Here is a 26377-nt window from a genome sequence, read left to right on the forward strand (position 1 = left end):
GGGCTTGTTTGCTCGTCTCTCGGGCAGGGAGAGTTGTTGGTTTTCTGATAAAAGCCCAGTGACCAGTTCCTGAAAAACACCATGGAAAAAAACAAACCCATCCAGCCAAGGGGGTGGGAAACCCAGGGCTGGAGGGACATTGGGCTTGGCAGGGTGCAGAGCAGCCTGCAGGGACCAAGCCTGGCATTACACCGGAGAGATCTGCAATGTCTTGGCATTGCTGAGCAGCCCCAGGCGCTGGAGCAGGGAGGAAACCCTGTGGTTTCTGCAGGGAGTGGAGCCAGCAAATGTCTTTGGACCCTGGGCATATCCCCGGGGGCATGAGGGTGGGGGTCCCAGCCCCTACTCAGGGCTTTGAGGTGCATCCATTTATACCTGTTCAAGGTGCCTGGGAGGGGAGGACGACTTGCCATCTGTGGAGGTTGTTGGTGCACCCTGTGTTCTGCCGGCTCTGAAGGGGAGTTGGGAGGGGAGGCAAGGCCTGTGCATGGGTCCGTGGTCATTTGGGGTGGATGGGGCATGCGCTGGGAGCTGGGGGAGCATCCCCTTAAGAGAGGCTGCCAGGATGCGGGCATCACCCTGATCCCTGCACCGTCTGCGGGCTCTTCCGCAGCACAGTGTGACCTCAGTCCCAAATGGACAGGGCCCCAGCATGGGGCCCAAGGAGGCAGTGGCGAGCGGGAGCTAGTTAATAGACGACCAAAATCAACACCGGGCGTTATCAGTGCTGCCCCGGGGCAGGCAGCTCAGTCGGGTTCCCTCGGCGCCGGCAGACATGAAGGGGGTGCTCGCTCTGGTGCTGAGCCTGGCAGTGCTGGCAGCAGCCAGCCGGTCCGTGTTGCAGGAGCAGGCAGTGGAGCTGGCGCTGGCTGATTTCCACAGCCGCGGCCACGTCCATTGGCTCTTCAAGGAAAAGTCGGTGGAAGGGGTGGTCGAAAACGTGAGTGCTGCAGTGCAGTGGGTTCAGGCCATGGGCTTCTCAGGCACTGCTGGGGTGACATCCCGCCTTAGGGGAGAAGGGCCTGGAGCCGGAGCCCGGCCGGAGCTCCCCGAGCACAGGGCAGTGCGGGCAGGCTGGGTCGCGGGGCACTGACTTGCCACGCTGAGCTACACATTCACTGGATGCTTGCCTGGGTGTGTGACAATGCCTGGCTTTCCTCTCCCAGGGCTTAGCCAAGGCCTCTTTCCCTGGAGGGGAAAGCCAAGTGGGGCTGGGGGCTACTGGGACACATGATGGGGCAACTGGTCCCTGCTGGGTACTCAAGCCATTTTGGGGAGGATGGGTGGTATCATCCAGCTTTTGCTGCGGACCAGGCAGGATGAAGCCAAGGGACAACACGGGTCCCTCTGAGCTTGGGGGAAGCCCACCCTCTCCCTCTTGCTGGGAGAGGGCAGGAACATCTCTGAAGCTTCCTTGCTTCTGGTGTAAAAAGAAACTAGAAGTTTTACTCGGATGCCAGGAGCCCAGGGCTGCCCAGGGAACAGGACCTGCAAGGAGAGGCGGAGAGAACTGGGCTTGTTTACTCCCTGCACCTGCCTAGATCCGCCCCTTGTGTTACACAAGCAAACGTGCAGCACTGAGGCACTTAGTTAGTGGGACGGGATTAGCACCAAGTGCCCAGAGACGTTGCAGGAGCTGCTCCTCCGAAGGCCGGGAATGCCCTGTCAGTGCTGGGGTCCAGCTCAGAGCCGCCCCGCTCCTGGTTGACCCCGAGCTCTCTCATAGGTGCAGTCAGCGGGGACCTTCATTCGTATGCACCTCAACCTGGTACCCACGACCTGCAGGAAGCAGCAGGAAAGGAAGCAGCACTGCAGCGTTAGACCCAACGGGGTGAGCAAGCAGGTGGCTAGGCTATGCTCATGCCCACGCCACTGAAGTCGCTGGGAATTTGCCTCAAGGGCAGCAGGATCAGGGCCGTGCTCATTCTCCCTCTCAGTTCTTTCTGCCTCCTTCCCCCCACCCCACCCCTACCCTGTCTCCCTCCTTTAGGGCACGGGGCAGACAAGGATGACCCAGATCCTCCTTGTCAGAGCAGGTGGGAGAGGCTGGGCCCAGGAGAGAGTAGTAATGGGGTGAATGGGGGCATCTGGACTTGGGAGGGGTGAGTGTGCGTGCCTGTGCATGTGTATTGCAGTAGTGTGTGAACGGATGTGTATGCATGTGCAAGCCCCAGGAGCGGAGGTGGAGTTGTACATAGGAGCAGCACGTGGGTGTGTGCACACAGTGCCTGAGGGAGGTGGGTGTGCATGCATGGCTGTGCCTGTTGGACCCATGTGAGTGTGCTGATGTATATGCATGTGCAGTGCCTGGGGGGATGTATGTGCACATGCCCATGGAGCTGTGTGTTGATGCATGTGCAATGCCTGGGGGAGGTGTGAGTGCATATGTAGCTGTGCCTGTTGGAGCTGTGTAAATGTGGCAACACAGGAGCGTGCAGTGCCCAGTGGGGGGTGTGAGTCCACCCCCGTGGAACCACGTGGGTGCTAGGCAGGGTTTTTGCTGTTCTGGGCTGGGCTTCTTCCATGACCTCTGCTACAGGCTCCCACCATGACCTTGGCCTTGTCGCTTACCTCCTGGGTCCCCATGCCCAGCAGTGGCTGGGCTACCAGCCTTATCCCACCCCACCCTGCCCTGCCCCGCGCTGCTGGGCCCCATCCATGCCTGTGGGAGATGAGGGAGCAGCCAGGGGTGTTGCAGCCTCGCTGCCCTGCCCCAGAGCCGCCGTCTGCCCTGCCTCGGTGGTCACGGCCTCCCCGGTCTGTCTCCACAGAAGAAGCGCAACTGCCTGTTCTGCGTCAAGTTTGACAACACCAGCCCCTCGGAGGTGCTGGACAAGTACATGCACTGCAGCATGGAGCTGCTGACCAAGGTAAGTGCCACCCTCTGCCCTCCACCCAGCTGCTGTCCCAAGCTTGGAGGGACTGGGTCTGGGGGGCCGGCAAAGCTTGGAGCCAGCCCCAGTGCCCCTACGTGTGTGGTGCCACACCTGGAGGATCACACACACACACGTGCACAAACACATGCCTGTCCCTGGCAGATACAACACCCCTCCCATGCACATCTCGAGCTATACATGCATGGGGGCACATGCACGTTTGGCTGCACCCATGCAGCACAAGCCCTGGCACCCCCATGCTCTCAGAGCTGCTGCCCTCACGGTAATGCTGGCTCTGCCTTGCAGGTGCTGTCGCCGAGGGACGAGCGGGAGTGCCAGGGGGTGGAACAGGCTGGTGAGGGGGTCTACCTCCCTGGCAAGTTTGCCTTCCTCCACAGCCAGCTGGACTAGCGCGGTGAGCACAGAGACGGGGCAGTGAAGGGCGGGCAGCTGGGTCCTATGATGCTTGGGGCACATAGCTGCCTCCTGGCCCATCTTCCAGAAGCTGGACGGCTGCAAGGGACTCCTTCCTCCTTAGAGATGAGAGCCTTTGACCCATACCCCCCAGCCCAGCACTGAGCCCCCAGGGCAGGCTGCAGACCAGCCCAGCAGATGCTGGAGGGAACTCCCCTGCCCCTGCCCCTGCCCCAGGGGTGCTGGCAGCAGCTCAGAGGCTGGCTCCCAGGTCCAGGCTCTCACTGAGAAAGGAGAAGTGCGTCACGGCTCTGGCAGCAACTAACTCCCTGGTGTGTCTCCTCTCTCCCCAACCAGCTGGGACAGCGCCCATGGGGCCAGGGACCCCCTGGCCCCCGCCAGCCAAGGAAGGAGACTGCCGTCCAGCAGAGACCAGGAGACTACCCCAGACCTCCCCCTGCGACGTGGGCAGCAAAGGAGCATCTCAGCCCGCTGCTTTCCCCACTGGTCAGCGTGTCCCCAATAAAGCCACAGCCACAGGCCTGCCTCAGGGCCTGTGGAGCTGGACGGTCCTCTGCTGCCTGGTGCATCTCTCACGTGCCCAGGGCTGGGATCACAGCACTTTCTGTCCTCCAGCACAGACCCCCTCACTCCAGCCTGCTTCCTCCCTGGGCTGGAGGGGATCAGTGTCCCTTGGCAGGACCAGACTGGCTTTAGCCCCTTCCCACCCTCTCCCCGTGCTGACCCAGGCACCCTGGAGCAGGGCAGGGCCCATGATGAGCTGCTTGGCATCATGGCAGCCCTGCCAGCATGCCCAGCTCTGCACAGAGAGGCAGGGAGCAGACTCGGAGAGGACACGGTGGGGGTTTATTTCACAGCAGACAGCCGGAGGGGGACCTCACTTAGCTCCCATGCCCCCTCCTGCCACATTGCCCCAGCTGCTCGGTGAGCCTCTCACCCAGAGCCGGGTAGGAGCAACCACCACGGCTGTGCCTGGAGCAGGCATGGCTGCAGAAGCCCCGTGGTAGCAGGCTGGGGGTCACCAAGGCAGCCTCTCTCCCCTCGCCTCGCTCAGCCACTGCTGTCCCAGGCAGCTCTCACGCCCGGCTCGCAGGCTGCACCCGGCCTGGAAGGGACGATGCCCGGCCCTACCGGATGCCTGACAACCCCACAGCAAGAAACTGAGGCCGGGGGGAAGCTGGGGGTCAGCAGCTTCTCTGGAGCCTGGTGGGGGCCACCTGGGAGAGGGGGAGTCTCCCATCCACTGTGATGTGGGGCAGCAGACTTGGCTCCACCGCCCCCACCCCTGGGGAGCTGCAGGGCTCCGGGTGGCACGCGCTGTAAAGCAGGGTCCGGGCTGCGCTAGGGTTATCCCAGCAGCCAGAGAGCGAAAGCCACCCTTTGCAAACTTGAGCCAGCTGCCAGACAGGCCCGCAGCTCGGAGGGGGCCCCCCCGGGACACGGGACCGCAGCCGAAGCCAAGCGGGCAGGGCGCTCGAGACACAGACCCGCGGCGCAGAGGGCAAGGAAGAGCCTGCGGCGCGACGCCGGGGCCGGCTCAAAACACGAAGGAGCTGGGGTCGGGGCGGAGGCTGAGGGCCCGCTCCGCCTGGGCGACGGCGTCGTCGGCCTTCTTGCCCAGCTCCCGGCACTCCCGCAGCACTTCGTGGAACTGCTTGTAGGCCTCCTCGACGATGGAGCCGCGGCGCGGCGGGCGCGCCGCCCAGTAGCCCTCCGGCACCCAGGGCGGGGCCGTGCCGGGGGGCTCGGCCCCGCCACCGCCCCCGGCGCAGCGCGTCAGCGAGTCGTCCAGGTCCTCGCAGAGCCGGTAGAACTCGCTGCCGCGGCCGGAGACCCGCTCGCCGTCGATGACCTTGAGCCCCGGGAACATCTCGCCCAGGGCGCGGCGGTAGGCCGGCGAGGCGCACACGGGGTTGCTGAGCCGGCCCGCGGGGTCCCGCAGCCGCAGGCTCTCCAGCTGGCGCAGCGCCCCCAGGCACCGCAGCTGCTGCAGGCTGCTCACCCGGTTGCCGGCCAGGTTGAGGGTCTGCAGGCTCTCGCAGGCGCCCAGCGGCTCCAGGCTGCAGAGGCAGTTGCCCGCGAGGTTGAGCACGGCCAGGGCCCGCAGGGAAGCCAGCGGGCCCAGGTGGGAGATGGCGTTGCCCGACAGGTCCAGCCACTCCAGGTTGGCGCAGGCGCCCAGGCAGCCCAGGTCCGTGATGCCCAAGCCCCGCAGCTTGAGGAGCAGGATGGACTCCAGGTCGAACTCGCCCGTCTGGGCCTTCAGCAGCTGGGCGGTGACCCTCACCGCCTCGCCCTCCTCCCCGCTCTCCATCGCCCGGCACGGGGGCCTCTGCCCCGGCTCCGCCTCGCCCCGCGGGCCCGGCTCGGCTCCTGGACGCAAGGGGAGGAGACAGGATCAGGACCCTGCAAAGCCTGCCCCCCCCCCGCTGGGCACATGGGGAAAAAGGGGGCTTAAGGAAGCGACGGGGCACCCCAGGGCCTCCCAGGGCAGGGGCAGGCTGCCTGCTGCCCCCCCCCCCCCCCCCCGCACCGCGCAGCTGGCTCCAGGCTGGCCCTCCGGGGGTCCTGCACGCAACCCCCCCCGTGACCGTGAACCCACGTGCAGGGCCGTGCACACGTCTGAGCACCCGTGTGCTCACCCCCCCGCCCCTGGCAGCCCGGGACCGGCAGGCACATGGCCGTGATGTGCGTGCCCGTGTGCCCCCTGCACACCCATACCTCCCCCGCACGCCCACGTGCATCCCACGCGTGCCCCCCTGCACACACGTGCACACCCCCTGTTTGCAGAGCGGCCAAGTAACCGGGAGCTGACGAGCAGGAGCCCCCGGCCCGCACCCTCCCGCCGCAGCCCGCGGATCCCTCCGCCGCCCCGCACCCGCCGGCGTTGCTATGGTGACCCGCGGCTGCCAGGATTTAAAGGGCCAGCGCGCAGTCATGGGTGGGGGAGGGGGCACGCGGGGCTTGCACGCGGACTGGGCGTGTGCTGCACGTGCAAGCACGGTGCCAGCTCACACCTGCCGCCCCCGGGTGTTTTCCCGTCCAGATGGGGCTGGGGGATAATTCCCACCGCGGCTCCGTGGGGCAGGGGGCTTGATCTTCCCCCAGGGGGGCTGGGGGTCTCGCGCCTGAAGCTGCACGGGGGCAGGAGGGCATTCCCCCGCTCAGACTGGTCGCACTGGGGGGCTGCTTTCCTCTGCAGCGGGGCACGGCCATGACCCCCCCTTGGCAGCAGCAGGATCTTGGGCCGCGGCCCCCCGCTTTCCCCGGGCCGGGGGCGATGCCCGGGGTGGCGGTCATTTTGCTCCGAGTTTGGATGCTGGTTTGCAGGGCTGATCCTGCCCCGGGGGCCAGGCCTGAGCTGGATGCAACCCCTGCAGCTCCCTGCCAGCCCCTGGCTCTGGGATTTTAAGCGCGCTTAAAATTTTGCAGTGCACCGGTTTAAATTTCCAATACTCTAGTCCTCCAAGTCACCCTGCCCGCCTCCGTCCTCCTGTGTCTGGTTGGCGCTTCCCAAGTCCATGTCTTCAGCGCGTTTCTTGACACCTTCCTCCAAATAATGAAGGCTCAAACCCGACCTTGGAGGCTGATCTGACCGATAGAGTCAAACCCTGAGAGAGACAGCCCTTTACACATGCAGCTTGTCCCTGCAATGAATGAATTGGCCCCCACTGGGTTCCCACATTTTATCTCCTTTGCTTTGCAAGCACTTAAGGAGGGACGATGGTTTGTATGTCCTGTCATCTCCCACACTGAGACCAGCCCGGCTCCATCCTCTGTGCAGCCCCCGGCAGGGAGGTGGTGGCTGCTGTTCAGTCCCCCTCAGTCTTCTCTTCTGCAGACTCAATCAGCCCATTTCCCTCCGCCGCTCCTCACCAGTTCTGTGCCCAGCCCCACAGCCATTTTTGTTCCCCTCCGCTGGACTCTGTCCAATGTGCCCACATCCTTTCTGCAGTGGGGGTCCCACAGCTGGACACAGGACTCCAGATGTGGCCTCCCCAGTGCTGAACAGAGGGGGAAAATCACTGCCCTGGATCTGCCGGCAGCGCTCCTGCCGATGCAGCCCGGGATGCCGTTCGCTTTCTCGGCACCGCAGGCTGCGGCTTGCTGAAGTCCAGGCAGAGTAGATCTACGGCACCACTTCTGCCTGAGGAAGAACTGTCTTCCATTCCTAGGGAGGACATCAGGTTAGTCTGGCAACCCCACATCATGTTTTAACCTTTCCTCCCGATCTCTCATAATTCTGTACTGTACAGTCATGCCCCAAAGCCTTCTCTGCCGATGAAGACAAATTAACAGGCCTGGAGTTCACAGAATCAGAGAAGCTGGCTAGAAAGCAGCTCCCATCTAGTCCAACCCCCTGCCGGAGGCAGGACCAGCCCTGTCCAAACCCTCCATGCAAATTCTTTTCTAACCTATAACTAAAACTATCACGCAGTCACAAAGCACAAAACCCAAACCACAGGTGAAGCAGGGACAAACCATGCTCGATGTCCTGCTGCTGCAAAGATTGCTAATAGATGCTGCAGGGACCCCAGGCCCAGGCCGTTCCCCTGCTGCAGACGAAGGCAAACCTGCCCAGTCCGCACCAGTCTGAGGAGGGGGAAACCCCTTCCTGCCCCAGTGCCGCGTTGGGCTGAGCCTGAGCACAGGGGCAAGACCCGCCACCCAGGACCCTGCGGGGTCGGTGCAGCAGGAGCATTGGCACAGACTGGCCCCATCCCAGCCTGGGCTGCAGCAACACCAGCACCAGCACCTCTTGGGGGGAGGGGGCTTCAAAGCCCCCTCACAAGTAGTAACAGGAAGCTGCAGCAAGGGAAGTTGAGGTTAGATATTAGGAAAAGAAATCTCTCATGTGGAAGGTAGTAAAGTACTGGAACAGGCTCCCCAGAGAGGTGGTGAAATCTCCATCCTTGGAGGTGTTTAAGACCCAGGTACACCTTGGCAGGGATGATGTAGTTGGGGCTGTCCTGCTTGGAGCAAGGGGTTGGACTAGATGCGACCTCCTGGGGTCCCTTCCCACCTTTATTTTCTATGAGTCTCTGGCTTCACGGCTCATTAGAATCTGATGTACTAAAAAATAGTGGATACACTAAAAAAACTGCAACGAAAAGCTTGGGTCTGTTGGCTGGATTACAGGTGTATTGGTAGACTGACTACTGAGCTGGCGAGCGTCATAGCCCAGCCCCTGGCACGGGTCTCCGAGAGCTCCTGGCGCTCTGGTGTAGTGCCCAGAGACTGGAAGAAGGCCAATGTGGTGCCGATCTTCAAGAAAGGGAAGAGAGTGGATCCGGCTAACTACAGGCCCATTAGCCTGACTTCTATCCTGGGGAAGATCCTAGAAAAGTTTATTAAGGAGGCCATCCTTGAGGGACTGGCCCAGGTTAACATCCTAAGGGACAGCCAGCACGGGTTTGTTGCGGGTAGGTCTTGTTTGACCAATCTCATTTCCTTGTATGACCAGGTGACCTATCACCTGGACAAGGGAGAAGAGATTGATGTCATATATCTCGACTTTAAAAAAGCTTTTGATCTGGTATCCCATGACCACCTCTTGGCCAAACTGCCCAGTTGTGGCTTTGGCTCCACCACGATCCGCTGGCTGGGAAATTGGCTTCGTGGTCGGACCCAGAGGGTTGTGATTGATGGCAGTCACTCATCATGGTGCCCTGTGACCAGTGGGGTCCCTCAAGGCTCTGTCCTAGGACCGATACTGTTCAACATCTTCATTAACGATGTGGACATTGGAGTCAGGAGCGGACTGGCCAAGTTCACCGATGACACCAAACTTTGGGGCAAAGCATCCACGCCAGAAGATAGGCGGGTGATCCAGGCTGACCTGGACAAGCTCAGCAAATGGGCAGACGAGAACCTCATGGTGTTTAACACCGAAAAATGCAAGGTTCTCCACCTTGGGAGGAAAAACCTGCAGCACCCTTATAGGCTCAGCAGTGCTACGTTGGTTAGCACTACAGAAGAAAAAGACTTGGGGGTCATCATTGACCACAAGATGAACATGAGCCTGCAATGCCATGCTGCGGCTAGTAAAGCGACCAAAACGCTGGCGTGCATCCATAGATGCTTCTCGAGCAAATCCCGGGACGTCATTCTCCCCTTGTACTCGGCCTTGGTGAGGCCGCAGCTGGAGTCCTGCGTCCAGTTTTGGGCTCCACAATTCAAAAAGGATGTGGAGAAGCTTGAGAGAGTCCAGAGGAGAGCCACGCGCATGATCAGAGGTCAGGAAAACAGACCGTATGCTGACAGGCTGAGAGCCATGGGACTCTTTAGCCTGGAGGAGCGCAGGCTCAGGGGTGATCTGATGGCCACCTATAAGTTTATCAGGGGTGACCACCAGGATCTGGGGGAACGTCTGTTCACCAGAGCGCCCCAAAGGGATGACGAGGTCAAACGGTCACAAACTCCTGCGAGACCACTTCAGGCTGGACATAAGGAAGAATTTCTTTCCTGTCCGAGCCCCCAAGGTCTGGAACAGTCTGCCAGCGGAGGTGGTTCAAGCGCCTACATTGAGCACCTTCAAGAGTAAATTGGATGCTTATCTTGCTGGGATCCTATGACCCCAGCCGACTTCCTGCCCTTTGGGCAGGGGGCTGGACTTGATGATCTCCCGAGGTCCCTTCCAGCCCTGATGTCTATGAAATCTATGAAATCTATGATAAAAGAAGCCAGAGACTGGTCTGCCGCCTGACTTTATTAACTTACGAAGCACAAGAATCAACCCTTATCCCAACGTCTGTCTAGCTATGCACAACATTTTTTTAATTAAAATCTATCTGTCTATCTATATTGAGGTAAATATATACACATCCTCTATCATAGACTTCTATTGCACCTTTTCTTTTCCAAACTCACAGCCGTACAATACAGATTCTGGCTTCCTGTCACCTGGGGAGACTTGGGGGGGGGGGACAAGGAGGATGAAACCCAGGTGGGCAGCAGGTCTTCTTGGCTTTGCTGAGCTCTACAATGTTTTTTTCCTCCCCAGTTCACACCTGTTATTTCTATGGGGGTTTTCTGCAACTTTGGGAACTGTATTGAACACAGTTCTATAGCCCTGGAAGGCATCAGTCAGCAGTAAGATGTTTCCTTGTGAAAATTACTTTTTTTAGGACCAAGGATTTTGTATCTCCTTCTTTTACCATTTGGGAATCTTACATGCCACTGTCTTTTCACTTTTCACCTTGCTTTATGGTCTTCCCTGACAAGGCCGCTGTAATTTCAACACTTTCCAAACCTTCCCTTCATTTGTCTCAGGCAAAGCTTCTCACTGTTTTCTACGTAAATATGCAAATAGTTTCAGCTGCCCCACCCTAAAACTCCATATTTCAGCAAACTTACTATTGGTCAAAAAAAAAAATTGCCCAGCAGCAGTTCACAGAATCACAGAAAATGAGGCTGGAAGGGACCTCGGGAGGTCACATCTAGTCCGACCCCCTGCTCAGAGCAGGACCAGCCCCAACTACATCATCCCAGCCAAGGCTTTGTCTAGCTGGGTCTTATAGTTTCATAATTGTTGGGAGCTGGAAGGGACCTTACAGATCACTGGGTCCAGCCCCCCGCATTTGGGTAGGAAAGACCCCTGGGATCAGATGACCCCAGCAAGATGGGCATCAAGACACTTTTTGGAGATGCTTAAAAACTGCCAAGGATGGAAAGACCACCACCACCCTAGGTAACCTGTTTCAGTGTTTCACCACCCTTCTCATGATTTTTTTTCCCTAATATCCAACCTAAGCTTCACTTGCTGTAACCTGAGACCATTGCTCCTTGTTCTGTTGCATCCTTAGATAAAGATAGTAAAATAATAATTCAATCTTTCTTGAAAAGGCATCCAATTATCTTCAATAATTCATCTTTCTTGAAAAGGCATCCAAAGTATTAAAAAGAAATAAAAAGAAGGGGAAAAAAGGAGAACAGTGCAAGGCTAATGGCTAAAGCAGTGTTTTTAAAAGAAAGCTGGTAAGGGTAAAATATTAGCAGCATTTTTGGAAGGGCACATAACACGCATAGCTGGTAATTATAGTTGCTAGCTAGCAATTTAAACAGAACTGAATGGTCCTTGCTTAAGGAATTCCAGGCTCTTAAGAATAGCTGTTTTTTTTCCTCCTGAAATCTTGAGGCCAGCTGTGTCAGTGGTGTTGCTGCTAGTCATTAAAGTGCAGAGAACAGGTGTTAACTATTATCTGAAAGGCAGGTAGCAAGGAACAGAGAGAGGGAAAGCTCCGCTCCCTCCTCCCCACACAACCCCCTTTCTTTACACAAAGATCAAAGAGGATTTTCTGGTTCACAGTATTAGGGGAAAGTGCAGGGCTGCCTTTGTGCCAGAGCGAAGGTGTGTGTGGATTTTAGGTAGTAGGAATGCTTTGCCATTTCTGTATCCCCGCCAGCTTTGTTATATTTCACCATTTTAGAACATTTTGGGCACTTGCAAGCCCCAGTGCAATCAGTATAATTTCCTGCTAGTGAAAACACCCATGCACAAGGAACACTTTGCAGATCTCACACCTATGTGCACTACTGTATGTGTTCAAGTGCGGGTTGATCGTGGTTATTTCAGAAAAAGCTAAACTGAAAATCCAGGTGTGCTGCTACACACACAGGCAAACGTATGTGCGCACCATCCTGGACTGCACAGTCTGCCAGTATCCACCCTGCTATTGCAATTAATTTATACAAAGGACACTTACAGACTACCTTAAAAGGAACTCGAATAATGCAAAGCAGATTAATACACCCGTGTAGGAAACAAAATGCTGGCAAAAGCTGAGCCCATTTTTTTACTTTTGCCCCTCTGCCAATGATGCCTGCCTGATAGATTAAGCCTGCTATACTTTCAGAATTTAAGATACCAACCCCAACATGTAAGTTTGTAAAAATAAATAGATTATTCAACTTACATATAACAAATCAAACAATGTTAGAACATAAAGGAAGTCAACATTTCGGGATTTAGGAAGGCACTCCTCACAAACAGAATAGGCATCTTAATTTCAGCCAATCTAAAAGATTGCACTGGTAACTTCTTGAACACGTTTAGCAAAATACTGAGAAATGACACGAAATGCGCACACGGAATGAATGCCCTTTTAAAAATTAACTTAAAAAACAGACCAAGGATAACAGGCTCACTCTGGATTTTAAGGAAAACTTTAACAGCTGTCTGCAATCTGCATTTAGTGAGAAACTGCTCTCCATTGTTTGCTTGTTGTTATGCTTTCGCTTGGATAAGAAGAGCTTGTCATGTAGATGCTCTGCACAAGCTCAGAGGGCATATGTTTCCCCTTTGATTTTCCTGTTTCTCTAATGACTTTTTCCTGGGTGTCTGGCAGAGTAAGCGAGCAAATAATGTTTGCATGGGTGTCGGGGCAGCAGCAAGCATACCAGATCAACTCTGTAAGCTCACTCACTTCAAAATGGGCTAAAAATACTCCTGTAACCAGCAAGCTTATCTTCATTTGCTAATGATAGTTTATAGCAGTATCCCAAGGCCTGTATTGCACACTGAAAGAAGAGGAACCACTGAACACAACACCTAAAAGCACGACAGCAGGCAGAAACAAGGGGCCCTGTGCTGCAGCTATCCCCTGGAAAACCTTTTAAATCCAGCTAATTTGACGGACCAAAGAGCCCCGTGATATAAATCAGAAGGTATCAGCCTCATTTTTGGCACTGGTTTATATAGTTCCCCCCAAAATAATAGAGATTTTTTCATTTTGGCATTGTATCAAAATGGCTTCAAAGAATTTACATTTTATAAAGCTTTAAACTGTATTGAGCCTGTTATATGAAGACTGTAACTCCTAGCGGCCCAATCCCACCTCTCAGAAGTATGTTGGCTTTTATGCAAAAGTGAAGAAGTTGAAAGAAATAAAAACTGACGATATTGTGTTTTTTAAAAGTCCCCAATTGTTAAAAAAATACTGCAATGCCCCTTGTCAAAAATGCTGCAATGCTTGTTAAAAAAATACTGCAATGCCCCCTGTCTTAACTTCATCTTTTTACTGTTAGCAGGAGGCTGCTAAGGTTGCCCATGCCGAAGCTAAATAATAAGAGTTATCCTCTTGAATCAGACCATGTAATGCATGTCCATCCAGTCATCCTGAGCGTCTCCCTCCCTTCTACTTCCTTCCATCACATGAGAGTCACTTGGCCTTAAAAGGCAGCGTTAAAACCAAGGTGTTGGGACAAGAGGCCTGGCCTAAGGGAAGCTCTGACAATATTCTGCAACCCTTTTTTAAAATTCTTTGTTAGTGAAACTATTCAGCAACCCTTCCCTTTCTGTCGTATTGCTGTACCACTCGCAGATGCTAGGACTTGTAAGACAGACGTGAACAAAATTGGCGAGGGCACTGGGAGCTTGGCCATCCACGCCAGGGCTGGCAGGCTATCCCTGGCTGGAACAACAAACAGAGGAACAAAAATGCTCCCTCCTTCATAGATGTTATGCACCTTCCCTCCAGAGTCCGCGCGGTGCCCAGGGCTTGCCCCTGCGACCCCTTGGGCCTGCCCAGGAGACCTTTCCCCTTGTTTGGTCCCTGCTGCCTGGTGGGGACGTGCTGGTCCTCTCAGCCCCAGCCCAGAACAGAGGTCTGAGGAGGTTTTGCTTCATGTTGAGGGCTGGGTTTGGCTACCACTGACACAAGTAGCAGAGCCCCAGAGGGGCCAGGCTCACTCGGTCCTTGCCCAGCCTCTAAGGCATGAGGAACGGGAGCTGCACTGTCCTCTCCAGCAGGCAGCGGGAGAAGTCCTGTCTGCTTCTGCACTAGGCAAGACCCCAGACACCCACGCGGAGAAGCCTCTCAATGCGCCACGCGCTGTAGGGAGGCTCTTGGCATCTCAGTCTGCAGAAGAGGAGACCGAGGGGGATTAAACAGCAGCCTTCACCTCCCTGCAGGGGGGCTGCAAAGAGGATGGGGCTGGGCTGGTCTCAGTGAGGGCAGATGACAGAAGGAGCAATGGACTCAGGCTGCAGCAAGGGAAGTTGAGGTTGGATATTAGGAAAAACTCTCATGAGGAGGAGGATGAAGCACTGGAACAGGTTACCCAGAGGGGTGGTGGACTCTCCATCCTTGGAGGTTTTCGAGACCCGGGTAGATAAAAGCCTTGGCTGGGAAGATGTAGTTGGGGCTGGTCCTGCTTTGAGCAGGGGGTTGGACTAGATGTGATGTCCTGAGCTCCCTTCCCACCCTCTTTTTGTATTATTCTAGTACCATTCCCAGTATCATTCAGCCTCTACACTACCCTAAATCCCTTGAGTTTTGGCTTCATTTTATCTCTAAGCGTCTCTCCCCATTAACACACCCTGAACTTCCTTATATGCTAAACCTGAGCATGGGTCTGTAGAATAGGTTGGATTATTTTCCAATGCTACTGCCTCCTTTCAAACTAAAGGATCTAGCCAGAGGCCTCCTGGACAGAGAATGAGGTTTCAGCATCCTTTCCCTTTGGTTTATAGCAGAAACAGAAATTGTGTATTGCTCAGAGACTTCATTTTGCTCAGACCGTGAAATAAAAGCTGCTCTGGGACGTAGTTTAATTCCTGCCACAAATCCTGGAAGGGGGGGGCGGGATTGCTGCAAGTTGCAGCAATATTTTTGGGATTAGCCACATTGCTCCGCATTTCTGTGGGCTATCAGTTCTTCTGTTTCATGACGGTGTGGACATGCTCGAACCAAGACGGCCGCAGTGAAGTACAAACTACTCACCCATAGTTAATATGCTGTTCTCTGCATCTCAGGACCACAGACATTTTCTTTCCTATCCAGAGAAGTATATCTGGATTGAATTTATGTGGTGCTTAGAAGTGACTGGAAGGAAACAGACTCGGTGCCACTGCCACCATGAAGGCTTTTATACTGGGTGCTGAGAAAAAAAGGATATTTTTGATCTCAGCTCCCCCCACCCTCCTTTGAGTGGGGTCTATCTAGAGACCGTAGCACGAGGATTTGCTATAGCATGGCTGTGTGCAGGGGGAAAGGGCCAAAAGCAGAGTCTGGGCCCATAGCAGGGGGTCAGGCCTCACCCCATAGTGGTGCCTCGCTCACCTGCCACTGGGCTGGACTGGTTTTTGGGTCCAACCAAGCTGGGGAGAGAAATGCATTTGCTGACGGTAGCCGGCGTCTCCAAGGGGGGGATAAATCTGGAGCTAAGGTTTGAAGCCAGACTCCGGTCAGAAATAAACTCAAATCCAAGGAATGTTTCCTCAAATTGAAGCCGTGACCTGCTCTGCTTCGACTCAGCAGGTTAAGTGTGTGGAAGGGCACAAGTCAGGGAGTTTTCCCCACCAAAAACCCTGTGAAGTCCAAGTTTGATGCCCCTTTTGTGAGGCTTATATTTTGCAGCTCTCGCCAGACTGCGTGCTCAGCGGGCAGCGCCTGGCCCGTGGGCTGCAATCTCCCTTTCTTTGTCATGCTTTGCTCTTGCAACGGGGACATCGGCTGAGGGCCAGGCAGGGTCCTGCTGGGTCTGGTGCAACGGCCCCACCAGTTCTCAAGAATCTGCACGGATGCATCCCCGCAGAGCCCTGATCCCGTTTGCCCTCGGCCAGGGAGAAAATGAAGCCCACGCAAAGCCTCCGGCGTCCATATAACATCCTTTATTTCTGTCACAATATGGCTGACACCCCAAACCGGGATCGGGGCCCTGCTGTGCCAATAGCACCAGGGTGGGGCTCTGCCTCAAGAGGCCAAAGCATAATAGAAAATGAAGGTTGGAAAGGACCTCAGGAGGTCAACTCCCTGCTCAAGGAAGGACCGACCTGATGCCTGACCCCATCCCAGCTCCATCACTGGCCTAACTTCCCTAGCCCATCTGCCCCCACGGTGTTCAGACAGCAGAGACTGCGGCCAAGCGAACTCAGGGTCAGCCAGGCTTTCCTGCACCGTCAGGACATCCTGAGTAAGGGGCAAGGAAGAGGGGGAAGCCAGTGCTATTGGCACGAGCTTGCAGGTGGAAAGGGCCCAGCAGCTCCGGATGGCTCTGCTCCTTCTTCGCCGGGGTGCTGCAGAGGTCCTTTGAAGGGTGCTGCACATCTGCACCATTAGGTGTGCAATCCCCTGATTCACAAGACAAACCCAGAGGCTTCACATAAGCATTCAGAGCACCACAACCATCCTGGGCTTGCTGAATTCGTTGCAACATAAAAGATTTTGCATTAAAAATCTGTCATTTTTCCATAGTCAGAAAAAAAAAAAAGGGAAGCTAGTTTTTGCATTGGGGGGAGGGGGGGAGGGCTGCTAGATTAAAAGAAAAATTATGGAGGGGTGCCTGGGGTCTACAAAAAGTGGAGAACCACTATGCCAATCTCTGGTCTGGGAGAGACGAGGCCCCTGCCTCTTTCCCAGCACCTTTGGGGGGACAAAAAGCTTACAGAACAGGAATTTGCTGCAGATATGCAGAACAGATGGGAGAAGGGGGTGAGGAACTGATACGAGGCTACAGAGCAGGGTATGTACAGGGTCGGGGAAGGGGGCCAACAGGGTATCTGACTGATCGGGTGCTGAGCAGATACAGGGGCAGGATTAACAGGTGATTGTCCTTTTCGAATGAAGCCCAAAGGCAACGGGTCCCTGCAGATCGGTGGGTTTCTAGGCAGAATTGTATTTCAGGGCTTCCGGTACCCGGGCGTTAGCAGGAACGAAGGGCATTTGTGAACATGCCCTGTCTAGTCCCGACTTCCCCACCTGTAAAATGGGGCTAATCAGTGGCTGCCAATGCAGCTGATGCAGGGAACGGAGCGGGGCTCTGGAGACCCGACGTGTTCATCTGACATCAGGACTCAAGGCCAGATTCTGCTCTACCCACTGAGCAGCTGACTTGGGCCTATGTACACCCTATGCATTGGGCACCCTGACTTAGGGGTCTATTCCACCCCGTTTGAGCCCTGAAAACCTGCGGGTGCTTTTGTAACGCACCATCCTCTGACCCTTCACAGCAAGAACCCACCCAGCTTTTGCATCTGCTGCTTTGGTGGACTCGAGCGGGCTGGAAGAGGATCACACGCAGGCACCTAACAGTGCAAACAGCATCTGACCTTTAGCGGGGTCCTTCGTCCAGCCCAGAGCAGCGACGACTTCGTTACATGGGGCTCGGCTACTGTCCTGACTGCCCCATCCTGGAGGTCTCTTCAGGCACCCACAAGCCGTATATGAGGGTGGAAACACCCAGGAAACATGGCACTGACAAGGCTACGGGCTTAGAGAGCGACACGGACGTTCAGATGTGGAGAGAGCGCGCTCCTCTCCCATTCAGATCACGACTGTAGGTCCCTTCACGTGCCGCTTTTGGGGTGCAGAACAGTGACTCCCCGACACAGGGTCTGTCCTCCTGTCTGGGGTCCTATAAACCAGCTTGAACACGAGACAGGCTACAGCAGGATTTGCAGGGTCCATGGCTGAGGCATGGACACCCCAGCTAAGAAATACCCCGTTAACCTGATCTACAGCACAATTTGCTACGGCAGTTTGGCTCTAGGGTTGCACCGCTCTCCCCCATCTAGGTATAACCACACTTAGCCAGGGTCCATGGACAGGTTCTTGCTCCATCCCCTGCTTGACCAGCTGCCCTGTAGGTGTTTTAAGGCTTCATTTTGCAGCTGATGATTTTGCGACATCAGCCAGGTTGGGGTTTCAGGTCCTTTGCTGGCTGGAAATTCCTCTCAAGTAATTTCCGTGCATCAGGCGGTGTGGAGTAGATACCGGGCTGTGATATCACGTCTGTGTCTTACCTGCTGGTAGGTCTGAGCTGGCTACGTGTAGCTCTCTGCTCAGGCTCAGTCTGTAGCCAGGGCACTGCGTGTTTCTGGGCAGATCTGTAAGGCAATCACGCGGATCATACGGGAAGAGAGCTGGGACGGAGGGCCCAGGCAGAGCAGCGCATGCAGGAGGAGTGGGTTGAAGAGCCCAGCTGAGGATACAGGCCAACAGGGCTGCAATAAGAGGGAGGTCTGCAGGCCACCATCCCTGTGCCCGGTGTCCAGGGCTGGGCGTCCTGGCGTGGCCGAGGGGCTGTGGGCACGGCTGGCCAGTTCCTCAGAGGCAGGCTGAAGGCTGGGCCAGCGGATCCGGCAGGGCCCCCCAGCCACCACCGCCGCCGTCCCTCGGCAGGGGCCTGGAGTGGGTGCGCTCGTGGCGGAGGAGGTGGGTCTTGCGGCTGAAGCTCTTCCCGCACTGGGTGCAGATGTACGGCCGCAGCCCCGTGTGCACGGCCTGGTGGCGCGCCAGGTTGGTCTTGGAGCTGAAGTGCTTGCCGCACTGGGCGCAGCCATGCGGGCGCATGCCGGTGTGCACGGCCTGGTGCCGCACCAGGTGGGACTTCCGGCTGAAGCCGCGGCCGCACTGCTCGCAGGCGTGCGGGCGCTGCTCGGCGTGGGCCTTGGCGTGGGCCATGAGGTTGGGCCGGGAGCTGAAGCAGCGCCCGCACTGCGAGCACGTGTAGGGGCGCTCGCCCGTGTGCACGCGGCGGTGCCGCACCAGGTGCTGGGGGTGGGCGAAGCCGCGGCCGCAGTCGGGGCAGGTGAAGGGGCGCTCGCCGGTGTGGCTGCGCTGGTGGATGGTGAGGTTGGGCTTGTGGCTGAAGCTCTTCTCGCAGTAGGCGCAGGCGTAGGGCTTGAGCCCCATGTGGCCCCGCAGGTGGGCCGTCAGGTGCCGCTTGTCGCTGAAGCCGCGCCCGCACTCGGCGCACACGAACGGCCGCCCCTCCGCGTGCAGCCGCTGGTGCGACGTCAGGTTCTTCTTCCAGCCGAAGCTCTTCCCGCACTGCTGGCACGTGAAGGGCTTCGGCCCCGCCGAGGGAGCCACCGTCGCTGCCTCCGCGTCCGGCTCCACCTTCGGCAGGCACGGGGCGTCCGGCTCCCCCGGCGCCGCGTGCAGCTGCTGGTGCCGCGCCAGGTGCTGCTTGTGGGTGAAGCGGCGCCCGCAGCAGTCGCAGGGGAAGGGGCGCTCGCCGGTGTGCACGCGCTGGTGCCGCAGCAGGTGGGTCTTCTTGCGGAAGCACCTCCCGCAGTGGTCGCACGGGAAGGGGCGCTCGCCCGTGTGCACGCGCTGGTGCGAGCCCAGGTGGATCTTCTGGCTGAAGCGGCGCCCGCAGCGGTCGCAGGGGTAGGGGCGCTCGCCCGTGTGCACGCGCTGGTGCCGGGTCAGGTGCGCCTTCTTGCCGAAGCCCTTGCCGCACTGGGCGCAGGGGAAGGGGCGCGGGCTGCTGTCCCCGAAGCGCCGCTCGCGGGCCGGGCAGCCGAACGGCGTCTCGCTCGCCAGCTGCCACGGCGGCAGAGCCAAGCCGGGCAGGTCACTGTAGCTGGTGTACTCCTCCGCTTCCGGCTTGCACGCGCTCAGGTAGCTCTGATCCGTCTGCGGGGGCTGGAAGCCGCCCTGCAGCTGCCCCGACAGCAGCGCGTCCGCGCTGGGAGGCGTGGGCCATTCGTCCTCCTCCACCTTCACCTTCCTGACGAGCCAGTCGCCTGCGGGGTCGGGGGGAGAGGCAGACAGAGAGGTGGGATGCGTGAGGAGAGCAGGGAGGAGGACCTGCTACCGTGGTGCTTCTTCACCTTTTTGCACCCCGGCTCTTGTTTTTGGACTAAGGAGAAGTACTGGGACATTGGCGCTCGGTCTCTTCCCCAGGCACTGCCTGGTCCGTCCACAGGCAGGATCCTGATTGGGTGCCCAAGGTGGGCACAACCCCATCTGGCCGTGCGGGGGGAGAGGTGCAGACCAGGTCAGACCGGCCACGCGGGCAGAGGGGGCATGGGAATTTAGCGGGGGGGGGGTGGCAGTATTACAATCCTAGAAACAGAGACAACGAGGGCGGGAAGGGACCTCAGGAGCTCACATCTAGTCGAAACCTCTGCTCAAAGCAAGACCAGCCCCAGCTATATCATCCCAGCCAAGGCTTTTCTAGCTGGGCCTTAAACACCCGCAAGGATGGACAGTCCACCGCCTCTCTGGGGAGCCTGGTCCAGTGCTTCACCACCCTCCTGGTGAGAAAGTTTTTCCTAATATTCAGCCTAAACTTCTCTTGCTGCAGCCTGAGCCCATTGCTCCTTGTCCTGTCGTCTGCCCCCACTGAGACCAGCCCAGCTCCGTCCTCTTTGCAGCCCCCGGCAGGGAGGCGAAGGCTGCTATCAAATCCCCCTCGGTCTTCTCTTCTGCAGACTCAGCCCATTTCTCTCAGCCTCTCCTCACCAGTCCTGTCTCCCAGCCCCCAAATCACTTTCATTGCCCTCCACCAGACTCTCTCCAATGTGCTCACATCCTGTCTGTCGTGGGGGCCCACAACCGGACACCGGACTCCAGATGTGGCCTCCCCAGGGCTGAATGGAGGGGAAGAATCACTGCCCTCGATCCGCCGGCAACGTTAACCACCTTGCTGCCAAATTGCCCAGCCCACAGGCCACGGCTCGGCAGGCTGCATTCAGCTGGACTCGGGCAATTCTTCCACTGCAAAGACGTTCAGAGACCGTGGCAGGGCAGGAGAGCTGTGAGCCCGTGAAGGCCTCTTTGAATCTCTGGGCTGAACTTACAACCCACGTGCAGGTGTTTGCAGACCTCACAGCGCGGCCCCCCGTGGTTCCCCTGAAAGGATATCGCAACCCCCTGGTTGGGCATCGCTGCATTTTCATCACAGACACCAGCCAGAAGCCCCGTGGCTCCGGCCCCTCTGCTAGCAAAGGACAACGATGGGGGGTGCAGCAATGTGGGTACGGGGGCAGGTGGGTCACGCGAGGTCCACAGCCCCAGGCATGGGCTGCATGGGTGGAAAGAAGCAGCCCCTTTTTACCATCTGCAAGGAGGGGCTAGGGCTAAATGCGCCGTGGAGGCTGAGCTTGCATTTCCCCACCAAACCGAGATGTCAGTGGAGATGCAGGAGGGTGGCTCTGGTGCCTCTGCCCACGTTTGGCTGGGGGGGGTCTCACCTGAGCAGCCATTTCCCTCTTCCGGACCCTGCTGTTGCCTGCCGCGCTGCTGCTGCTCTTGCTCCCCCAGTGGAAAAACCTCAGGCTTGGGGACAACGGATCCTGTCCAAAGGAAAAGAGGGACTGAAGCCCAGGCTTTCCCCAGACTCCAGGAAGCATCTCAGCCAGATGGACACCTTCTGCCTGCGTGTCCATCTGTCTATCCCGGTTTTTATCAGTGGTATCGGGGCAGCAAATGCTGTGAACCAGGAGATTTCCAGCTGCCCGCAGCCGCCGCAGAATCGGGCAGCGGGAGAAGGACCCTTTCTGGCACTCAGGACCGAAGCTGTGACGGTGTTTTTGGTCAAAACCAGTACATCCAACTCCCTGCAGATCCCCGAGCCCCCAGGGTCAGGCACCAGGCTGCTGCTTTCTGTGCTACTGTCAACTCTCCAGCGAGTGCATTTGCAGCCTGGGGGGTGGAGGAGGGGTCCTGCCCCCGGGGGAAAAGGATGCATCTGCCTGGCCAAGCGTGGCTGAGGCCAAACCTCCCAGGCAGCCGCTGCTGCTGGGGGGCAGATCCGGTCTGGCAACCGAGCAAGGACCACGCTGCAGTTCATCGCGCCGATGGCAGGCTGGGACCCGACTCCGGGCTCTGCCCAGACCTCCCCGCGCCGCCCTGGACACCGCCCCAGGACACGAGCCCTGCAGTCTCACTGACCTGGGTTGACGCAGCCTGGGGCCTCCTGCTCCTCAGCCCGCCCCTGGGTTTGGACACACGGCTCTTCAGTGTGTTCGATCTGGGGGACCAGCTCTGGCTTGGTGATGGGGGACCCTGCGCAGCACAGAGACTGGCCCTGATGCACATGCACGCTGCCCCGCCGCCTCTGCCCGCACGCGCTGGGTGGGCAACGGCACTACAGGCAGCACCCGGGTCCTCCGAGGTGCTCCCGTGCCGGCCTCCCTCCCTCCAAGGGGACTTTGTGCCTGCCGAGCTAACGCTCCCCCAAGACGGTGCCGTGCTGTGGGCTAGGAGAGACGCTCTCTGCCCGAGACCCAGACCAAAGGCCTGTCTGTTGCAAGGCAGGTCACACCAGGGTGCTAATTTCCTTGCCTGGGCCAGATTCCCACTCAAGTCCCCCCACGCACCCCCCTCCCACCTCCCCGAATTCCAGCCAAAGCAGCAGGGCTTTGTGGTCGCGCAGAAGCTGCCGGGACCCATCCCAGCGCAAGGCGCTGCCTCAGCCCAGACGTGCTGTCACCTGGAACGGGCAGGGTTTGTTCTCCGAGATGGCGGGCCCTCAATTCCCTGGGGGGCTTAGGCGGAGACGGCGCTGGGTGACCGTCCCCAGGGCTCGGGGCACACAGACACGGGCGCCGTCGGCACGGGGGCACGCGCAGGATGGGAGGACAGTGCTTTACCCAGGGCCATCAGGACATCGTAATTCTCCCGCATGGCGAGGCTGTACTGCTCCCGGGAATCTCTGCCACCGCTCGCAGAGGAAACAGGCCGCCACGTCCTCGCGCCTCGCCGGGACCTGCAACAACGAGCATCGCGGTGCTAAGAACGAGCCGGGGCTCAGCCGGAGCAGCGCGGGACCGAGGGCCCCAGGAACATCCCGCGTGGCGATCCGGGATCGTCGCAGCTCCCTGCGCTCCAGTGCTGCGGCACCCCAGCACGAGCTACGCAACAGCTCAGACTCTGAAAGCGAGCTGCACCATCAGCAGCCTGGTGCGAGCGATGCTGGGCTTTAGCTCCGTTTGGTTCAGGGCTCGTTTCTGAGCGTGCTGTAGGATTTCGTGCGTGCCAGCTGGGATGTCACAGCCTACTGGGGTGCCTTGAGATTCTTTCGAGGGTGCCGCGGGGTGCCACACAACATTAGCGCTGTGAGGCGCGCATATTTTTCTGTCGTCAAAAAACTAGTGGGGGCCTGGGGTCTGTCAAGGAGCGTTTTAGTAGGTACAGATGTGATGGGAGTGCTCGGTAGGAAGCAGCCGGGAGGTTTTGGCAGCCAGGCAAGGCACAGCCAAGATCTGGAAAGGGACGGGGACTAGCTGGGGGGGGACGCACACTGGTCGGACGTTTCTGCCAATGCGGCTAACGCTGGCGGGTTTGAAAGTGCCATCTTTAGGTTTCAGAGTCGACACCCCTGAAACAGCCTGACGAACGGGACGACGCACGTCTCCCAGAGCTTATGTTTCTGCACTCAGGTGCAGGGTTTACACCGGGCGTATTTTCAGTGTCCTTCACGGCCGTGAGGGGCAGAAGCATTTAAACCCTGTCAACACCCAGGCTGAGATTTGGGGGCCCAGATCCACAGCAAAGTGCTGCGTCAAAGCAGAGATGGGCCCTCCCCTTCCCCAGGCCGACTGGCTTGGCCAAGGAAACTCTGGGCTGATGCCCACGAGAAACCTCTGGATGCCCCCTTAATCAAAGGTCCCCAGTGAGGGAACAACTCAGTACAAGGCACGAATAACATGAAAACAGGAGAAGTCGCCAGTCCTAACAAGGGAGCTGCAAGAGGACACAGAGCAGAACACCTGCTGCCCCCAAATGAAGCGAGGCAGCTGGTGGACACTGCTCAGGGCTCATCTGGCCAGAGCCAGGAGTCTGCCCGGAAAGTCCCAGGACTTGGTGGAGCACAAAAAAGGTGCAGGAGTGCGTATAAGGTGCAGGGGAGCGCATATTGTGTGTGGAGCACATATACACTGTGGGGTGTGCATAGAAAGTGCAGGGAGTACATATAAAGTGCAGGGAGCACATACAAGCTGTGAGGCGTGCATATAAGCTGTGGGGGTGCGCATATAAAGTGCAGGATGAGCATATAAGTTGTGGGGCACACATATAAGGTGCAGGGGTGTGCATATAAAGTGCAGGGGTGTGAATATAAGCTGTGGGGGTGTGCATATAAAGTGCAGGGGCATGCATGTGGGCTGTGGGGTGCACGTATAAGGTGCAGGGGCGTGCATGTAAGCTGTGGGGCGCACATAAAGCGCAGGGGCGTGCATGTAAGCTGTGGGGCGCACATATAAAGTGCAGGGGTGTGCATATAAGCTGTGGGGCGGTGCATGTAAGCTGTGGGGCGCACATAAAGCGCAGGGGCGTGCATGTAAGCTGTGGGGCGCACATATAAAGTGCAGGGGTGTGCATATAAGCTGTGGGGGGGTGCATGTAAGCTGTGGGGCGCACATATAAAGTGCAGGGGCATGCATGTAAGCTGTGGGGTGCACATATAAAGTGCAGGGGTGTGCATATAAGCTGTGGGGGGGTGCATATAAAGTGCAGGGGCATGCATGTAAGCTGTGGGGCGCACATATAAAGCGCAGGGGTGTGCACATAAGCTGTGGGGGGGTGCATATAAAGTGCAGGGGCATGCATGTAAGCTGTGGGGTGCACATATAAAGCGCAGGGGTGTGCACATAAGCTGTGGGGGGGTGCATATAAAGTGCAGGGGCATGCATGTAAGCTGTGGGGCGCACATATAAGGTGCAGGGGTGTGCATATAAGCTGTGGGGGTGTGCATATAAAGTGCAGGGGCATGCATATAAGCTGTGGGGGTGCACATATAAAGCGCAGGGGTGTGCACATAAGCTGTGGGGGGGTGCATGTAAGCTGTGGGGCGCACATATAAAGCGCAGGGGTGTGCACATAAGCTGTGGGGGGGTGCATGTAAGCTGTGGGGCGCACATATAAGGTGCAGGGGTGTGCATATAAGCTGTGGGGGCGCACATATAAAGCGCAGGGGTGTGCACATAAGCTGTGGGGGGGTACATGTAAGCTGTGGGGCGCACGTATAAAGCGCAGGGGTGTGCACATAAGCTGTGGGGGGGTGCATGTAAGCTGTGGGGCGCACATACAAGGTGCAGGGGTGTGCACATAAGCTGTGGGGGGGTGCATGTAAGCTGTGGGGCGCACGTATAAAGCGCAGGGGTGTGCACATAAGCTGTGGGGGGTGCATGTAAGCTGTGGGGCGCACATACAAGGTGCAGGGGCGCACATGTAAAGCGCAGGGGCGTGCCTGTAAGTCGCGGGGCGCGCACGCGGGGTGCGGGCGGCGCAGGCAGCGCCCCAGCCCGGGGCCCCCGCGCCCCGGGGGCAGCACGCCCGGCCCATCCCCCAAGCCCTGCCCCTTCCCCTCCCCCTGCTCCATGCCTTCCTCTTCCTGCGCGCCGCCCCCGGCCCCCTCCCCGCGCCCCCCCCGCGCGCCCCCCCCGCGCGCGGCCCCGGGGGGCAGGCCCGCGCCCCCGGCCATCCCCGCGGCCTCGGGCCGGGCCGGGCCCTACCTGCGCGGCCGGGCGCGGGCGCGGGCGCGGGCGGCGGACGCCCTCGCTGCGCCGCCGGGCTGGCCCCGCCTGCCCGACACCCGAGCCGGGGGCGGGGAGAGCCCCTGCGGGGTGGGGCCGGTGCTCCGGGCTTCCCCGGCCCCTGCGGCGCGGGGCGTGCGGCGGGGAGACCCGCCCCGCCCGCCCGCGGGGGCGACGCCTCCACCCTCGACAAAGGCCGGGCCGGGCCCGCCGGAGGATGTACTTGCACCCGGGCCCGGCAGCCCCGGGGCGGCCCTGGGAGGGGGCTGCAGCCGGCAGCTCGGAGACCCGCTTGCTCCTGAGGAGCGGTGCCGTGAACGATACTGTCACCCGCGCCGCGCTCCGTCCCCTGCAGCCGGGCGGTACTTTCTGTGCTGAATGGCAGTCGCACGGGCTAGGAAGGGCTTCGCCGGGCGCGTTCCCAGGCTCTCGGGACTCTCCGCTGCAGGTCCTTCCGCACCACCATCGGCTTTCTTCAGCAAAGGGCCCAGGAAATTTGGAGAGCCGTTCCCCAGGGAGACGAGTGACGCGGCGCACGGGCTCGCTGGCGTGGGGCCGCCTCGGGTCAAGCGCTGCGAAGTCGAAACTGAGCTCCGAAGGTTGAGACAGGCGGCCCGTTTATAAGCCTTGCGGCTCGACCCGTTGTAAGCCGGGGCCTGCCCGCAGGCCGCTGGGTGCCGATGCCCGGCGTTGAAAATGGGGCGAAAACCCAGAGCGGAGGCTTCCCGAGCCACATCTTTTCTCCGCTAAGGGCTGCCCGGAGTTGGAAAGGGTGGGGCACGCGGGAGGACTCGGGTCAGGCCGCATCTCCAGGGCAGCGCCGCATTTCGCCAAGGGCACGGAGAAGCTGGAGAGG

At 58.5% G+C, this 26377-nt stretch overlaps 2 protein-coding genes across 7 annotated transcripts; one reads left to right on the plus strand and one right to left on the minus strand.

Moving 5' to 3' along the window:
- Positions 1 to 706: 706 nt before the first annotated feature.
- On the plus strand, positions 707 to 3862 carry RARRES2 (retinoic acid receptor responder 2). The gene is made up of 5 exons (XM_090048145.1): positions 707 to 940; positions 1727 to 1831; positions 2772 to 2870; positions 3183 to 3291; positions 3648 to 3862. Exons 1-4 carry the CDS (start codon positions 776 to 778, stop codon positions 3285 to 3287), a joined length of 474 nt encoding a protein of 157 aa, XP_089904271.1. The 5' UTR covers positions 707 to 775; the 3' UTR covers positions 3288 to 3291; positions 3648 to 3862.
- Positions 3863 to 4135: 273 nt separating this feature from the next.
- Positions 4136 to 26257, minus strand: LOC149865255 (leucine-rich repeat-containing protein 61-like). Of its 6 annotated transcripts, none has more exons than XM_090048100.1 (5): positions 25501 to 26257; positions 22639 to 22754; positions 21938 to 22051; positions 21238 to 21339; positions 4136 to 5684 (listed from the first exon to the last, which is right to left on the minus strand). In XM_090048100.1, exons 2-5 carry the CDS (start codon positions 22670 to 22672, stop codon positions 4849 to 4851), a joined length of 1086 nt encoding a protein of 361 aa, XP_089904226.1. In that variant the 5' UTR covers positions 22673 to 22754; positions 25501 to 26257; the 3' UTR covers positions 4136 to 4848. The 6 variants fall into 6 exon arrangements, with proteins under 6 accessions (XP_089904226.1, XP_089904227.1, XP_089904228.1 ...); XM_090048098.1 differs by lacking the exon at positions 4136 to 5684 and adding an exon at positions 15910 to 19785; XM_090048101.1 differs by lacking the exons at positions 21238 to 21339; positions 21938 to 22051; positions 22639 to 22754; positions 25501 to 26257 and adding an exon at positions 6089 to 6183.
- Positions 26258 to 26377: the final 120 nt, after the last annotated feature.

This window comes from Crocodylus siamensis, chromosome 5 (assembly GCF_052110815.1).
Source record: "Crocodylus siamensis isolate JL-2025a chromosome 5, ASM5211081v1, whole genome shotgun sequence".
Lineage (NCBI taxonomy): Eukaryota > Metazoa > Chordata > Crocodylia > Crocodylidae > Crocodylus > Crocodylus siamensis.

What these genes read in the sequence shown, in the direction of transcription:
- RARRES2 (XM_090048145.1), top strand. Translation starts at nt 776, where the DNA reads ATGAAGGGGGTGCTCGCTCTGGTGCTGAGCCTGGCAGTGCTGGCAGCA. An exon ending in TGGAAGGGGTGGTCGAAAAC is followed by an intron (nt 941 to 1,726) that starts GTGAGTGCTGCA and finishes GCTCTCTCATAG; the next exon opens with GTGCAGTCAGCGGGGACCTT. An exon ending in GCAGCGTTAGACCCAACGGG is followed by an intron (nt 1,832 to 2,771) that starts GTGAGCAAGCAG and finishes CTGTCTCCACAG; the next exon opens with AAGAAGCGCAACTGCCTGTT.
- LOC149865255 (XM_090048098.1), bottom strand. Translation starts at nt 22,672, where the DNA reads ATGCGGGAGAATTACGATGTCCTGATGGCCCTGG. An exon ending in CGATGTCCTGATGGCCCTGG is followed by an intron (nt 22,052 to 22,638) that starts GTAAAGCACTGT and finishes TGTGCTGCGCAG; the next exon opens with GGTCCCCCATCACCAAGCCA. An exon ending in CCCAGGCTGCGTCAACCCAG is followed by an intron (nt 21,340 to 21,937) that starts GTCAGTGAGACT and finishes TCCTTTGGACAG; the next exon opens with GATCCGTTGTCCCCAAGCCT.